Source organism: Ptychodera flava, chromosome 15, assembly GCF_041260155.1.
Source record: "Ptychodera flava strain L36383 chromosome 15, AS_Pfla_20210202, whole genome shotgun sequence".
NCBI classification, from domain to species: domain Eukaryota; kingdom Metazoa; phylum Hemichordata; class Enteropneusta; family Ptychoderidae; genus Ptychodera; species Ptychodera flava.
Genome location: NC_091942.1, coordinates 40,102,945 through 40,116,485, shown reverse-complemented (window position 1 = coordinate 40,116,485; position 13,541 = coordinate 40,102,945). Strand labels below are relative to the sequence as shown.

The 13,541-nt window shown below is 36.2% G+C and overlaps 1 protein-coding gene across 1 annotated transcript in view; it reads left to right on the top strand.

Annotated features, from left to right (window-relative positions):
- The window catches only part of LOC139152177 (thioredoxin domain-containing protein 11-like), a 48,571-nt gene extending 35,967 nt beyond the window's left edge, over positions 1 to 12,604 (top strand). The window contains exons 4-9 of the mRNA XM_070725296.1: positions 441 to 647; positions 6,738 to 6,935; positions 9,486 to 10,343; positions 11,105 to 11,302; positions 11,516 to 11,628; positions 11,866 to 12,604. Of these exons, the coding sequence (XP_070581397.1) occupies positions 441 to 647; positions 6,738 to 6,935; positions 9,486 to 10,343; positions 11,105 to 11,302; positions 11,516 to 11,628; positions 11,866 to 12,046 (1,755 nt within the window). The 3' untranslated portion in view covers positions 12,047 to 12,604. The remainder of the gene's footprint in view (positions 1 to 440; positions 648 to 6,737; positions 6,936 to 9,485; positions 10,344 to 11,104; positions 11,303 to 11,515; positions 11,629 to 11,865) is intronic.
- The last annotated feature ends 937 nt before the right edge of the window (positions 12,605 to 13,541 follow it).

The following is a 13,541-nucleotide window of genomic DNA, read 5'->3' as shown; positions in this document are numbered from 1 at the left end:
CCTAAGAAGTTGCACTGACTTCTTGTAACTGTGGTGAAAATCAAAGTGCTTTTATGGACCCATAATAGACACACACCAGGGAGTACACTTTGCAGTGCACTTCACATACACAGAATCATATTACATTCCTTATATACCACCACTCTGAGTTACATTGTATCACAGCCGAGTCAGAGTCTAGTTGTCATTAGACTCTTGTTGCCTTTCCATTGTTGGCAAAAAAATCATGATCTGTGGGAAAAAAGGTGTACATACGCCAGAAGCTGTACATGAGAAAGTTGTCGAAATGTACGGGGATGGAAAGTCAGGAAATCTTTACACACAGACACTAATCAGTTCCTACCAGCTGACAGGCTTTATTGCTCTATCAACAATTATTTCACTCAAAATGTATTTATTTGTATTTATATCAGTTATAAATAATTTGGTTCTTTTTTCAGAGTTCACTGATAGGTCACTTTGATATGAGTGGCTCAGTTGATATCTCAGGATATGATATTTATTATCAAGCTGCTTTGTTTTCCTTGGAAAAAGATCCAAACAACCCACTGCAGTTTGGAGTCATAAGCAGCCATGCGCTTGCTAATGCCCATGGAATTCTCATGCCAAAGACGGTTGTCCTGACCAGGATGATGAACAAAACATTGGTAAGCCATCGCAAACATTGATGTCTCTTCTTTCAACAATTTCTGAATGAATGGAACATAGATACAATGTGTCAGTAATTTTTAGTCTCCACGGACGAAGTCCGGGGGAACTTATAGATTGGGTCATGTCCGTCCGTCCTTGCGTCCGTCCGTCAGTGCGTCCGTCCGTGCGTCCGTCCGTTCACGCAGATATCTCAGACATGCCCTGGTCACTTTCTTTAAAACTTTGCACAAGGATAGTACCCTACCCCATACAGATGCACGTCGATTTGTTTCACAATGCGATCAAATTTGGCCGTATTAGAGGACTTTATAATTTACAACTCCATAGACTCCCATGTATAAGGCAGCTCTCCATAGACTCCCATGTATAAGGCAGTTGTACATAGACTCCCATGTATAAGACCGAGAAAAATAAAAATTATTGCAAAAAGGATGCAGTGACACAGTTTTTAGTCCCCCCAGATGAAGTCCAGGGGGCTTATAGATTTGGTCATGTCCCTCCGTTCATCCATCTGTTCACGCAGTTATCTCAGATATTTTGACAAAATGTCACGTGACCTTGGTGACCTTTGACATATTTGTCCATAACTCAGTAACGACAAGTGCCTTACCCTTCATGTATGGTATGATGGGACACCTTATGACGCCACATATTGTACCTCATTAATTATGTGCATATCTAATTTTGAACGAGCCAATAGAGCTAGAGGTCTGATTTTTGGTATATAGGGATAACTTAGCAATACAATTGTTTTGACAAAATGTCACGTGACCTTTGTGACCTTTGACCTGAAATATACATATTTGTCGATAACTCAGTAACCACAAGTGCTACACCCTTCATGTATGGTATGATGGGACACCTTATGAAGCCACATATTTTACCTCGTTAATTATGAGCATATATAATTTTGTGCGAGCCAATAGAGCTAGAGGTCTGATTTTTGGTTTATAGGGAAAACTTAGCAATACAATTTTTTTGACAAGATGTCACGTGACCTCAGTGACCTTTGACCTGAAATATACATATTGGTCCATAACTCAGTAACCACAAGTGGTACACCCTCCATATTTGGTATGATGGAAGACCTTATGACGCCACATACTGTACCTCATTAATTATGCACATATGTAATTCTGAGCAAGCCAATAGAGCTGGATGTCTGATTTTTAGTATATAGGGATAACTATAGAAATAGACATTTTTTGATCAAATGTCATGTGACCTCTATGACCTTTTACCTAAAATATACGTTTTTGTCAATAAATAAGTAACCACAAGTGCTATGTCCTTTATATTTAGTAGGATGGGCGACCATATAACAACACACGCTTTACCTCATTAATTATGCACATATCTAATTCTGGGCAAGCGAATAGAGCTTGAGATCTGATTTTTGGCATATAGGGATTAATTAGCAATACATTTTTTTTTTCAAAATGTCACGTGACCTCGATGACCTTTGACCTTGATTATACATATATCAGGGCTGTCAATTATAGCCGGTCACCGGCGGCAAATCGCCGTCTGACACAGGTCTTGCCGCCGCCTGTTTTCCCTATTCAAGGCCTGCAATAATGATCTTTACACACGTTATGAATTCTTTCCTGTCCAAATTCTACCGTTGGCTGCGCTGTGCTACAGAGGCGCAGCCCCTAAGGCTCGTTGGTAGCCGATTTCTGATTGGTTTTAATCGGTATGTCAAAAAGCTTTACGTGTTCTGATTGGTTTTCGGACGTACACGATCGATATGGCTACGAAAGTCGACAGCCTCGTTGGATTTATGGGTCCAAAAAAGACCCCCGAGAGGCTCACACTAGCTCTGGATATAAAAGTAATGTCAATATTTGTAAATCATTTTATTTTCCTGAGGAATTTCAGTGATCGGGGTTTCAATCCATCAATGGTATAGCATGCAATGTAGATTTCACGCCGCGTCTGAGCAAAATGCCATATCATTACGTGTATTTAGCGACTGGAATTTTGATTTGTTTTCCTGTTTGCAGATCGTGAACGCTCTTTACAATGAGTAAGAATCGTTTACTCAACGCAAAACAAACTTTGTGGGGATTGACATAATTTTTAGTGAGTTTTGACTACCACTGAATTTGTTTGCACCAAGCCGCCGTTCTATGAATGTATTCATACGGTAGTACATGCTGTGTACTGTGATTGTTTCGAAGGCCCGAGTATTGAAGTTTGATAAATATTTTCCGACATCCGAAATCTTTCCTCAAAAGCAAATATCGGTATTCCGATCCTTCAAAATCATTTACCAAGACCAACATTTTTAATTTTTAGGGCAATCACAAAATTTAGCTAGGCTTGACTATATACTTTAGCGGTATCTTGCACGTACGTGCGGCGCGGCGGTAAACCATGTTTTGGATATGGATATAACATGCATGTAGTGAGCCTATCCACTTGGCAGGCGTGAGTTTCGACAAAACTCTGACTATTGTGCATGTGAGGGATATCAGAATAGATACTATGATAGTCATCAGGAGAAAATATTTGATCGTTAACTTTCACGCGCAAGGATTTACTATGTAAATAAATCAACATTCTCTCAATCTTGTCAACTGAGAGGCCGACGGACAACGAAGGCACGCAATTTCATTAGTGGATGTAAACTTGAGTATTGTAATTGTTTGTATGACGTAGCGTCTACTCAAATTGTCTCTGGTAATGGTCTCGTATTTACCCCATTACATTTGTAAATTTCACACTGGAAATTCATAGCCGGCAACTCTGAGGAGAGGTCTTGAAACAGACAAAATAAAATTACAGCAGTATCAACCAGACGCAGATCGGAATTTTTTGTCGTGACGTTATGACATCAGTTTTACAGTGGGGACAAGATTTTTTTAGATTCTAATACGATTAGCTGTTTTTGAATGGGAACGTATTACAATTATTGAATTACTTTCTGCAGATGTTGTTTCTTAAGAAATAGTTTCTGCAGGTGTAGTTTCTAAAGCTACATCTGAACACGGTCTTTGTGGAGGGACCGTGATCTGAAGAAATAGTTTTTGCAGATGTGGTTTCTGCTGAAGCTACTGTTTCATCAGCCTGAGAATCACACTATATTGAGGTATTGTCAGCTGGTACTGCTATACCGATACAAGCCTTGGGCTTAGATGAGAACTCCAGTGATTCTGATTATGGTTCAGATTATGATCTTTATTAAGCAGGTTGTAATTCAACACAATTTGTAGGCAAATAATAATAATAACCTGGTGTATCAATAAACATATAAACTCTGTATACTTCTGTTTGTCTTCCATAATTTATTTCACAAGATTCAATTTCATGTTACTTTTATACTTCAGTTATAATAAACTTGACAGTAAATTGCCCTCAAAAGTGCCACCACAGGCCACCAATTGAAGATGAATAATTAGAAAAGCTTCAGCTTCAGGAGGGGGACACCCCCCTCCTGGCCTCCCCCGCGTGCGCTTGCGCGCACGCCTTGCTCCGCTTCGCTCCGCACAAGGCTGTACCCTCCTGTTCTTTCACTTGTACCCTTCCTAATCTGAAAAAAATTGACAGCCCTGGATTATACATATATATGCATAGCTCAGTAACCACAAGTTCTATACCCTCCAATTTTGATAGGATATTAGACCTTAAGATGTCACATCTTGTACCTCATTTATTATGCACATATGTATTTCTTGGCTGGCCAATACAGCTAAAGGTCTGACCTTTTTTCCCGATTGAGAACCATAACGTAGACATGCCTCATGTGTTTCAAATTGGGAACAACGACATAGACCTATGTGCCCATATATCTCAACATATACACTCCAGTGATACTTCTTAATGACCACATTTCCCTGCCCCATCAAGACTAATACTCCCCTATTACAAGTGGGGACTATGTCATTGTCAATGACTTGTTGTATAAGGTATGTCCCAGGTAGGGTCATTGTTTGGAATGAGAGACAGAGAAAAGCAAGGACAACTTCACCTTGTGAAAGGTGGCAATGCTTGTTTACGACTCTAACTCCCCAGTAAAGTATCATACCACCAGCACATGTTGGGTAAATACCTTTGACTTCATAATAAAACTCACTGATTTTCCTTATTTAGCTCAGCTTCTCCCTAGTATCATACTGATTTTTGTCTGTGTGTCTGCCTGTGTATCTGCGGCATCGATGTCTCAAAAATGGCACATTGAATGGAGGGTAAAGTTGGTAAACAGTTGCAGTTCTGAAGTGGCTAGAACTGATTAGGTTTTGGTCAAGGTACCTTACACAATAATAACATGTACGAACAGTGGAAAATTTTGCCACCATAGAAATTTATAAGTAAGGCATCCTCACAGTTCAGCTAAATTGTGAAAGAAGAATGAATAACGGTGAGGGTGTTATACTTACAATTAACAACTGAGCTATTTTCCCAGTGATGTCTGTCTATCTGTAGGCACAATTTCTCAAGAATGGCTTATTGGATCAGAATCCAACTTGGTTTGTAGGATTTGTGCGGTGATGGCAAAACTTGGTTTTTAGCTTCTATAGTCTCTAGAAGCTATTTGGATTGGTATCCGTCCGGCATCTGGCATCAATCAATCTATATATATATATATATATATATATATATATATATATATATATATATATATATATATATATATATATATATATATATATATATATATATATTGTGTGTGTGTGTGTGTGTGTGTGTGTGTGTGTGTGTGTATGTATGTCCGTTTGTGAGAATGTCTGCCCACTCAACTATTTTGAGACCTGCAGTACTTATAGACGTGATATTTGTTATGTAAATGCAAAATATGATTATGACAAACTATCTGTTTTTCGGGGTTTTTTTTGTATTATTGAAAATATGCAAATTAGCTAAAAAAGAGCCATTTTTTATAAAAAATCTTCTCTATAACCGCTGGTCAGAGAGCTGTGATATTTGCTATACAGGTCTTTAGGGATGACCTAATTTAGATTTGTTCAAATTGTGATGAAATATGCAGATTTATGTTTTTAAGGCAATTATTGCCATTTTTGGTCAAAAAATCTGTAAAAATCTTCTTCACAACTGCTTGTCAGACACCTTTAATATTTGGGATATAGGTCCCTAGGGATTATCTCTTTCAGATTTGTTCAAATTTTGTAGAAATATGCAAATTTGTATTTTTAAGGCAATTTTTGTCATTTTCGGTGAAAAATTGTTTTCACAAAAAGCACTTGTTGTATAGTTTTGATATTTGATAGACAGCTTCATAGGGATGATCAAAATGTGAGTGATTCAAATTATGATGAAATCCACAATATTTTTTTTTTGTGGGGGGGGGGCAATTTTTGCCATTTTCAGTTATGATTATCAAAAACTTCTTGTCTAATAGCTTTTATACTTGGTATACAGGTTCCTATGGATTAACTCAATGTGATATATTGAAACTATGGAGAAATCTGCAATTTTTAGCTCTGCTGTCAGCGACGCGGAGCTTATCAAATAGGCTGATTTTCTGTCGTCATTGTCATCTGTCCATCATCTGTTGTCTGTCAACAATTGCCTTCTCCTCTAAAATCGCAAGTCTGATTGCTTTTAAATTTAATATGCAGTTCACTTTTTGTGACCTCACTTAAGTTTGTTCAAATCATGGTGAAATTTGCATTTTTTTGTATTTTTGGGGCATTTTTTGCTGTTTTTTTTGAAAAAAAATCCTCTTCTCTGAAACCACAGGTCTGATTGCTTTGAAATTTGATGTGCAGTTTACTAAGGGTAACTTCAGTTAGATTTGTTAAAATAGTGGTGAAATTTGCACATTTGTATTTTGAAGGCAAGTTTTGTCATTGGTCCAAAATTTTTTAAAAACCCTCTTCAAAACTACAGGTCAGACAGCTTTGATATTTGGTACATATGTCCCTAGGGATGATCTATTCCAGAGTTGTTCAAATTGTGCAGAAATATGCAAATTTCTGTTTTTAAGGCAATTTTGTTCGTTTTTAGTCAAAAAATTTGTTTCATGTACAGTGTTGCATTTTTTTGGGTGTACTCTTCACACTGACATTCCTGGAAACAACATGGTAGTAATAATACATGTTCATAATACTTCATTTGCTTAGGTTTATCCACGGAGTGCAAATTTTACTTCAAGAGAAATTGTAGAATGGGCTTACAAACACAGAGAAGAACTTTTACCATGGTTAGTACCATCAGGGATGAAGAGCATATCCATGTCAGCCCAAGTCTCCAAGAAACCGTTTGTTTTACTCCTGTCTTCCCACAGTGGCAGTGACAAGTTCAATTCACACTTTCAACAGGTTTGCTGTTTTTCTTCATTTTACAAAAATAATATGTACTTTGTACATTGCTGCCAACAGTTTCACTTTTTAGCTACTATAGACTATAGTCTATAGAAGCTATTGGGATGGGTATCCGTCCGGCGTCCGGCGTCAGTCTGTATGTATGTATGTATGTATGTATGTATGTATGTATGTATGTATGTATGTATGTCCGTTTGTGAGGCGTCCGTCCACTCAAATATCTTGAGAACCACAGTACTTACTGATTTGATATTTGTTGTGTAGATGAAAAATATGATTTTGAGAAACTATTTTTTTTTAATTTTTTGATATTGTTGAAAATAGGCAAATTAATGCCAAAAAAGGCGTTTTTGGTAAAAAATCTTCTTCTCCATAACCGCTGGTCAGACAGCTTTGTTATTTGGAAGACAGGTCCCAATGGATAACCCAACTTAGATTTGTTAAAATTGTGATGAAATATGCAAATGTGTATTTTTAAGGAATTTTTTTGTCATTTTTGGTCAAAATTTGACTTACATTGTATGTAATTCTTGTACTGTATAAACCCTATCAATTCACCCAGAAAAAAATAATTAATATGATTTTAAATAATTGAATTAATTAGGAAATCATCAAAGCCAAAATAATTTTAGTGTAGAATTATCAGAAAGTTCAACTTTTTTTGACAGTTCATGGTGAAATGCTTACCATCTTGGAGGATTAAAACACGTAAAGGCAACTTTCCTGAATCCCAACTTTGACATATTCTGAACCGTCATTTATTGTGCCCTGTATGTTATCTAATAGTTTGTCATGATAGGGTGGTCAAATAAATAGAGATAGAGAAAGTTCTAATTTCCATTTATGGTTGACTTGGTAAGGATAAAATAAAATTACTTTTTGAGGAAAAAAATAGAGTGGTCAATTAAAAGAGTGGTCAAAGTGATAGGGTTTTTATGGTAAAGCTGGGCTGTAAGATTCCTCATGTGCTATTTATAGCAGTTATGCAATCCGTGTAAACAGTGCAATGAAAGTGTTACATGATTCCTTATAATGCTTTTGATGACCTTGAACTTCTTAAGTTTCAAACATTTGTCTCTTCAGTGTGCTTTCTCTGAGTACGTACAGTCTCAACTTATTCAACAGAACTTACTTACAATGTTAATTTGAAAGTTAAAATGTGCTTGGTTAATAGGATGGAAATACTTATAAAATAAGCAGCTTAAGATTCTTTATAACCTGACAGATATGCTGTTTTTCATGACGTAAATCTTGATTTAAGCAAGTCTTGTTTACTTTAATTAGAATGTAATTAACTCTCGTTTATTAGCTACTATAGACTAATATAGTCTACAGAAGCTATTGGGATGGGTATCCGTCCAGCGTCCACCATCAGTCTGTATGTATGTCTGTATGTATGTATGTATGTATGTACGTTTGTGAGGCGTCCGTCCACTCAAATATCTTGAAAACTGCAGTACTTACTGATTTGATATTTGTTGTGTATATGGTTTTGAGAAACTGTTTTTATTAATTTTTTGATATTGTTGAAAATATGCATAAAAAATCTTCTTCTTCTTCATAACCACTGGTCAGACAGCTTTGTTATTTGGTATACAGGTCCCTAGGGATAACCCAACTTAGATTTGTTAAAATTGTGATGAAATATGCAAATCTGTATTTTTACGGAATTTTTTTTTCCATTTTTGGTCAGGCCATCCTGAAATGAGCTATCAAAGATATCCACCTTCGTTATCAATACATGTGTCACATAACACAGCAGAGCTCTGTCGACTGTTGAGTCGCTTGTTTTTTCAAAACCGCTGGTCAGACAGCTTTAATATTTGGTTTACAAGTCCCTAGGATGACCTTAGTGAGATAATTTCATACAGTCAGGAAATACTTAATTTTGTATCCATGTCTATAGTAGCTTCAGGGACTTTGGCCCTATGTTTAACTTATGTTCTTTTTGATAATAGACATGAAAATGATCTTTAGGATCCAGGTTTCTATGTGGTCGCCAGCTTTCTTTGTTGTTTGACTGCCTGTCCTTTTAAAGTTACAGAAATCCTAGGGTGAAAGGTAAAATTTAATTCCAAAATAAGCCATTTACTTTCTTTACGATATTTAATAACAAATATTTGATAATATGGTAAAAAATCTGAAACCATACATATATGATTCTTAATTATTGCACGATATAAAAATATCATGTTCATATTCACAGATGGCAAACAACAGTTTCGGCAACTGTCTTTAATATTGTGAATATTTAAATATGTAAAGAATATTTCATGTGAATGTGGAGAAACCATCACAAATCATGCATCAAGTGTGCTATGTATACATCTTGTGGCGTTAGTACCTTTTCCTCAAAAGTAACACTGTACCTTTCTTAAACTTTAATTGATATACCTATGAACAGTAACATCTATGTTTTATTGGTTGTTCAAATCAAATCAAAGCATAGAATGCCATTTCTTAACCTGATTTTGATGTTCATGTTCAATTTATTTGTATGTTTGTCTTGTGTTTTACTAACCATTCTATATTTTCTTATTTTGACAGTTACGAGAGGTTGCAATGGACTATTACAATTGCAATAAAAGTGGTAAAATTGATACTACAGTAGAAATTCTCAGAGCAATCCGAGACAAAGAGAAGAAAATCCAAGAACTGAAGGAACAGACAAATTTCCACTCTCTGTCATTGCCCTCTCCTCCGTCTTCCTCCTCCTTTTCCTCCTCCTCCTCGTCATCATCATCATCAATATCATCATTATCATCATCAGTTCATCAGAAAGTGAAAACTAGAAACCAATCTTGCTGCACTTCCTTATTGAATGAAAACTCAGGGAACTGCATGTCTGCCAGTAAAAGCTATGATATCTGTGATGTGTGTCTGGAAAGTATTACAAGGCCAGGGCTTCTGCACAAATGGTGTCCTTCCAATGTCATGGATTTCATGTGGAGTAGTGCTGTAACATTTACAAGTGATTTTTTGTCCTCATTGAACTCATGTGTGAACTTCCATTGTGATTACAATCCAAGCTTTCATTTTAGTTTATGCTGCAACCATAGTTATATTCACACATGTAACTATGGCAACAGATACAGTGTATTTCCAGCCATGAACAGTACATACCAAGATGGCTTCCAAGTTATCAGTGATTCCGTCAACCAAGCGGCAATATTTCACCTAGATGTCATTCCTTTTAACAAAGTCGTATCACCAACATACCACGTCCAGGAGTCAGCCTCATTTCAGAAACTCAAATCATCATTTGCATTCACTGGATTGGCTTGCAACACAAACAAAAGTTTAAACTTCTTTGCTATGAACAGTGATGTATATGGTGTGTATACAGATAGACTTGGAATTCAACTTGGTCTAAATGAAGCAGCATTAGCCATAATAGATATAAAGGTAATGACATTTTCAAACAGGGATTTTAAACAATGCAAAATGGGATTTACTGCCATTGTAATTTACTAAAATGAAACTCCTACATCTTTTCAGTGCTCAAAGCTCAATGGCATGTCAGAGTAAACTGATATGTAAAAAACATGATCTAAAATAAAATTTGTAGTCCCTTCCAAGTATTTCTGATAACTGACAAATCACAGGGTATTTTTGATTGTATCCTTTGGTCCTATACAGTCTCAGTTTAGATGCATGGTATTTGTAGAAAAGAACGTTAGTTTTAAAAAAACTATTCTGTATCAGTTCATTTTTGACAATGGTGATCAGGAATCACAGAAGAATAGCTTAAGATGAGTCCCTTTGATGAGGGACTTCAGTTTTGCATATAAATGAGAGATTTTGACCCATCCTTGTTAAAATATAAAGTTACTTCACAAGACCAAGGAGTCTTGGCATTAAATCAATGCAATCACAGCTGTAATTGTATCCATAGGTCAGTGAATTTGTTTCTGCAGTGGCCAAGCATCAAATCAGGGGTATCTACCATGAAATCTGCTAACTGAACTGAGAAAGGGACAGAGGCTAATGGAAATCATTTATTTGGTATTGTATCCATAATATGATCACACCCAATTCTTCAAGAAGTTTTAAACTTTCTGCCACGCAAAATCTACTGGTAATGGAAACTTCTTATATATTATGAATTAATTGCCATGCTGCAAAGTTGACATTGTCTGACACCCCATTTTTCATTTTCTTTCCAGAATGAAGCCGAGTATATTCTCCAAGTGCCTTTCAGTAGAGTACATATGCAAAGTTTCATCACAAGTTATACAATGAACGAGTTACCTAGACAATTAAGAACAAGTAATGTGCATCAAAGATGTCCTAATTGCGGTGACGTATCTGTCACAGAAGTTACTACAGACAATTTTAATGACATTGTGCTTGATGTTGAAAAGGTACTTGCTTATCTTAGCCATGTAGAATAGTAAATATCAAGAAGTGGAACAATTTTACCTCTAATGATCATTTTGAAGGAAGATGACTGCAGGTCTGTGATACTTTCATAGTAACGAGTGTGTCCAAAGGCTAAATTTATATGAATTTTGCATATGCTATGTAAATTAAATTAACTTCATCACACACTCTGTAACCTTAATGCTATTTTTCAGGACGTTGTACTTCTCTACTATGCACCATGGTGTGGTTTCTGCCTCAGGATACATCCAGTGTATCTTTCCCTTGCACAAGTTTTCAAGTCAGCAAAACACTTGACAGTGGCAAGGTACGTAGAACCATAGCAACAGTGATCACCAGTCACATCCATTTATGGATCATATAAGTTTCTGTTTTAATGATATATACCTGTGATGCTATGCTTTGTTTTTAATCATTGTCAAATATTCTTTTGTTTTCAGGTTTATTGACAAACAATTTTTGTGATTATTTTGTAGATGATTTTGTTTGCATCGTTTTCACGCTGTTGGAATGTGAAACTCAAGTTTGTTTTTTCTCCAATCAGGCTGAATGCTGACATCAATGATTTACCCTGGGAGTTCACAGTAGTTTCATATCCAGCAATTCTATTTTATCCAGCTGGTCACAAATCCTGGAGTGGAGCCTTTCCAATTGATCAAGATATTTCACTGGAATCTCTCAGTATCTATGTTCTGGAACATGCTGTTCAACCAATTGACCTTTGACCTCCAATAATGTCACTTCACTTCTTACAAAAAAGGGATAACAAGCAGACACAGAACAATTCAAAGACAATTATGGCTCAGTAATTCTGTCAGATCAAAGATTTATGACTAATTCCATAAAATCAAAACTTTTCAGCTGTACAAAATGAAATTTTGAAGATGTAAAAACATGGAGTATATCATTAATTTAATAAAATGAAGGCTTATCACTGTGAAACTGTGGTACAAAAATTACCGTATGTGTTAAATAATGGAGATGTAGATAAATGAAGAACTTGCTGGTGACATCTTCAAAGAAAATTCTGACAATGGTTCAAATCCTTGTAAAGTTGTGAGGGATATCAGGGCCAGTATTACATAATGCTATTTTATCCAATCATCAAGATTTTAGAACAAGAATGAAATCTGCTCTATATATTGAATTTTTAGAATCTTATCTGTGCAGCAAGTCTATGTTCAATTCAAAGAGGATGAGAAATCTCTAAGTGTATGTGTTGATGACAACTGTTATCTCATCTGTAAAGTGAATGTTTCAAATAACACGTACCAATTATTGCAGTATTGTCAGGATGTCTTTATTTGCTGAATAAGTTTGTGAGTGTCAGATGTGTTGATTGTAGGGTGTCTTTGAATTGACTCAGCACAGACATGTATTATTATGCAATGTATTAGTCTGTCCCTTGCAGGTTGTAACTGGGGTAGTCTCTTGCCATTTTGAATTGTGTCAAAGAATGCTACAACTAGCACTGGTACAAATGTTTGTAAAATTATTTATAATTTAATGTATAATGTCACTCATTAACAAGTATGTAACTGACATCAAATTAATGGTTTTTGGATTGAGGCTAGACTGAAAGATCCGTCGCTCGAGGACACCCCATACCCTCCCCTCCTTTAAGAGGGGGGGAGCATAGACAGCGCCCTCATGTGACAGCTCTTCCAGTCTAGATTGAGGTGGGCTATTTAGGTATGTTACAAGATACTTGTCTGTTTGCTTTGCATAGGGTTTAGTGAATGCTATTTAAAGGCGCCCTTCTCAATCCCTGGTTCTCGCATTAGCGAATGTGTCAACAGCCGATTAACAGTTCTTTTGTTTTCCATTGAATATTTTATCAAGGAAATAATATTTATATTAGATAAATCTGATAATTGAGTGGGGTATTGACAGGTAAAGTGGTAGTGTTACAACCAGGGAAATAAGGATGGCACTGTCCTCAAATTTCAAAGAAACTGAAACTCATAAAACCCTGTGTACTTTCTCACTCTTCAGCAGTGTGATTGAGTTTTGATGGAGCTACCACCACTATTAGTGGTTCAGGATGGTCCTACTTAACTTTTGAAATCACAAATGCCCCATGGACTTGGTAATGTATTACCTTGAACGAAAATGATTATTGGACCTGTTTAACATCATTTCACCAGATGGGAATATCTGGTGTCTAATAAGGGCACTCCTTCAAGTTGAAGCACCTACCACAAGACACAATGGGTGCCA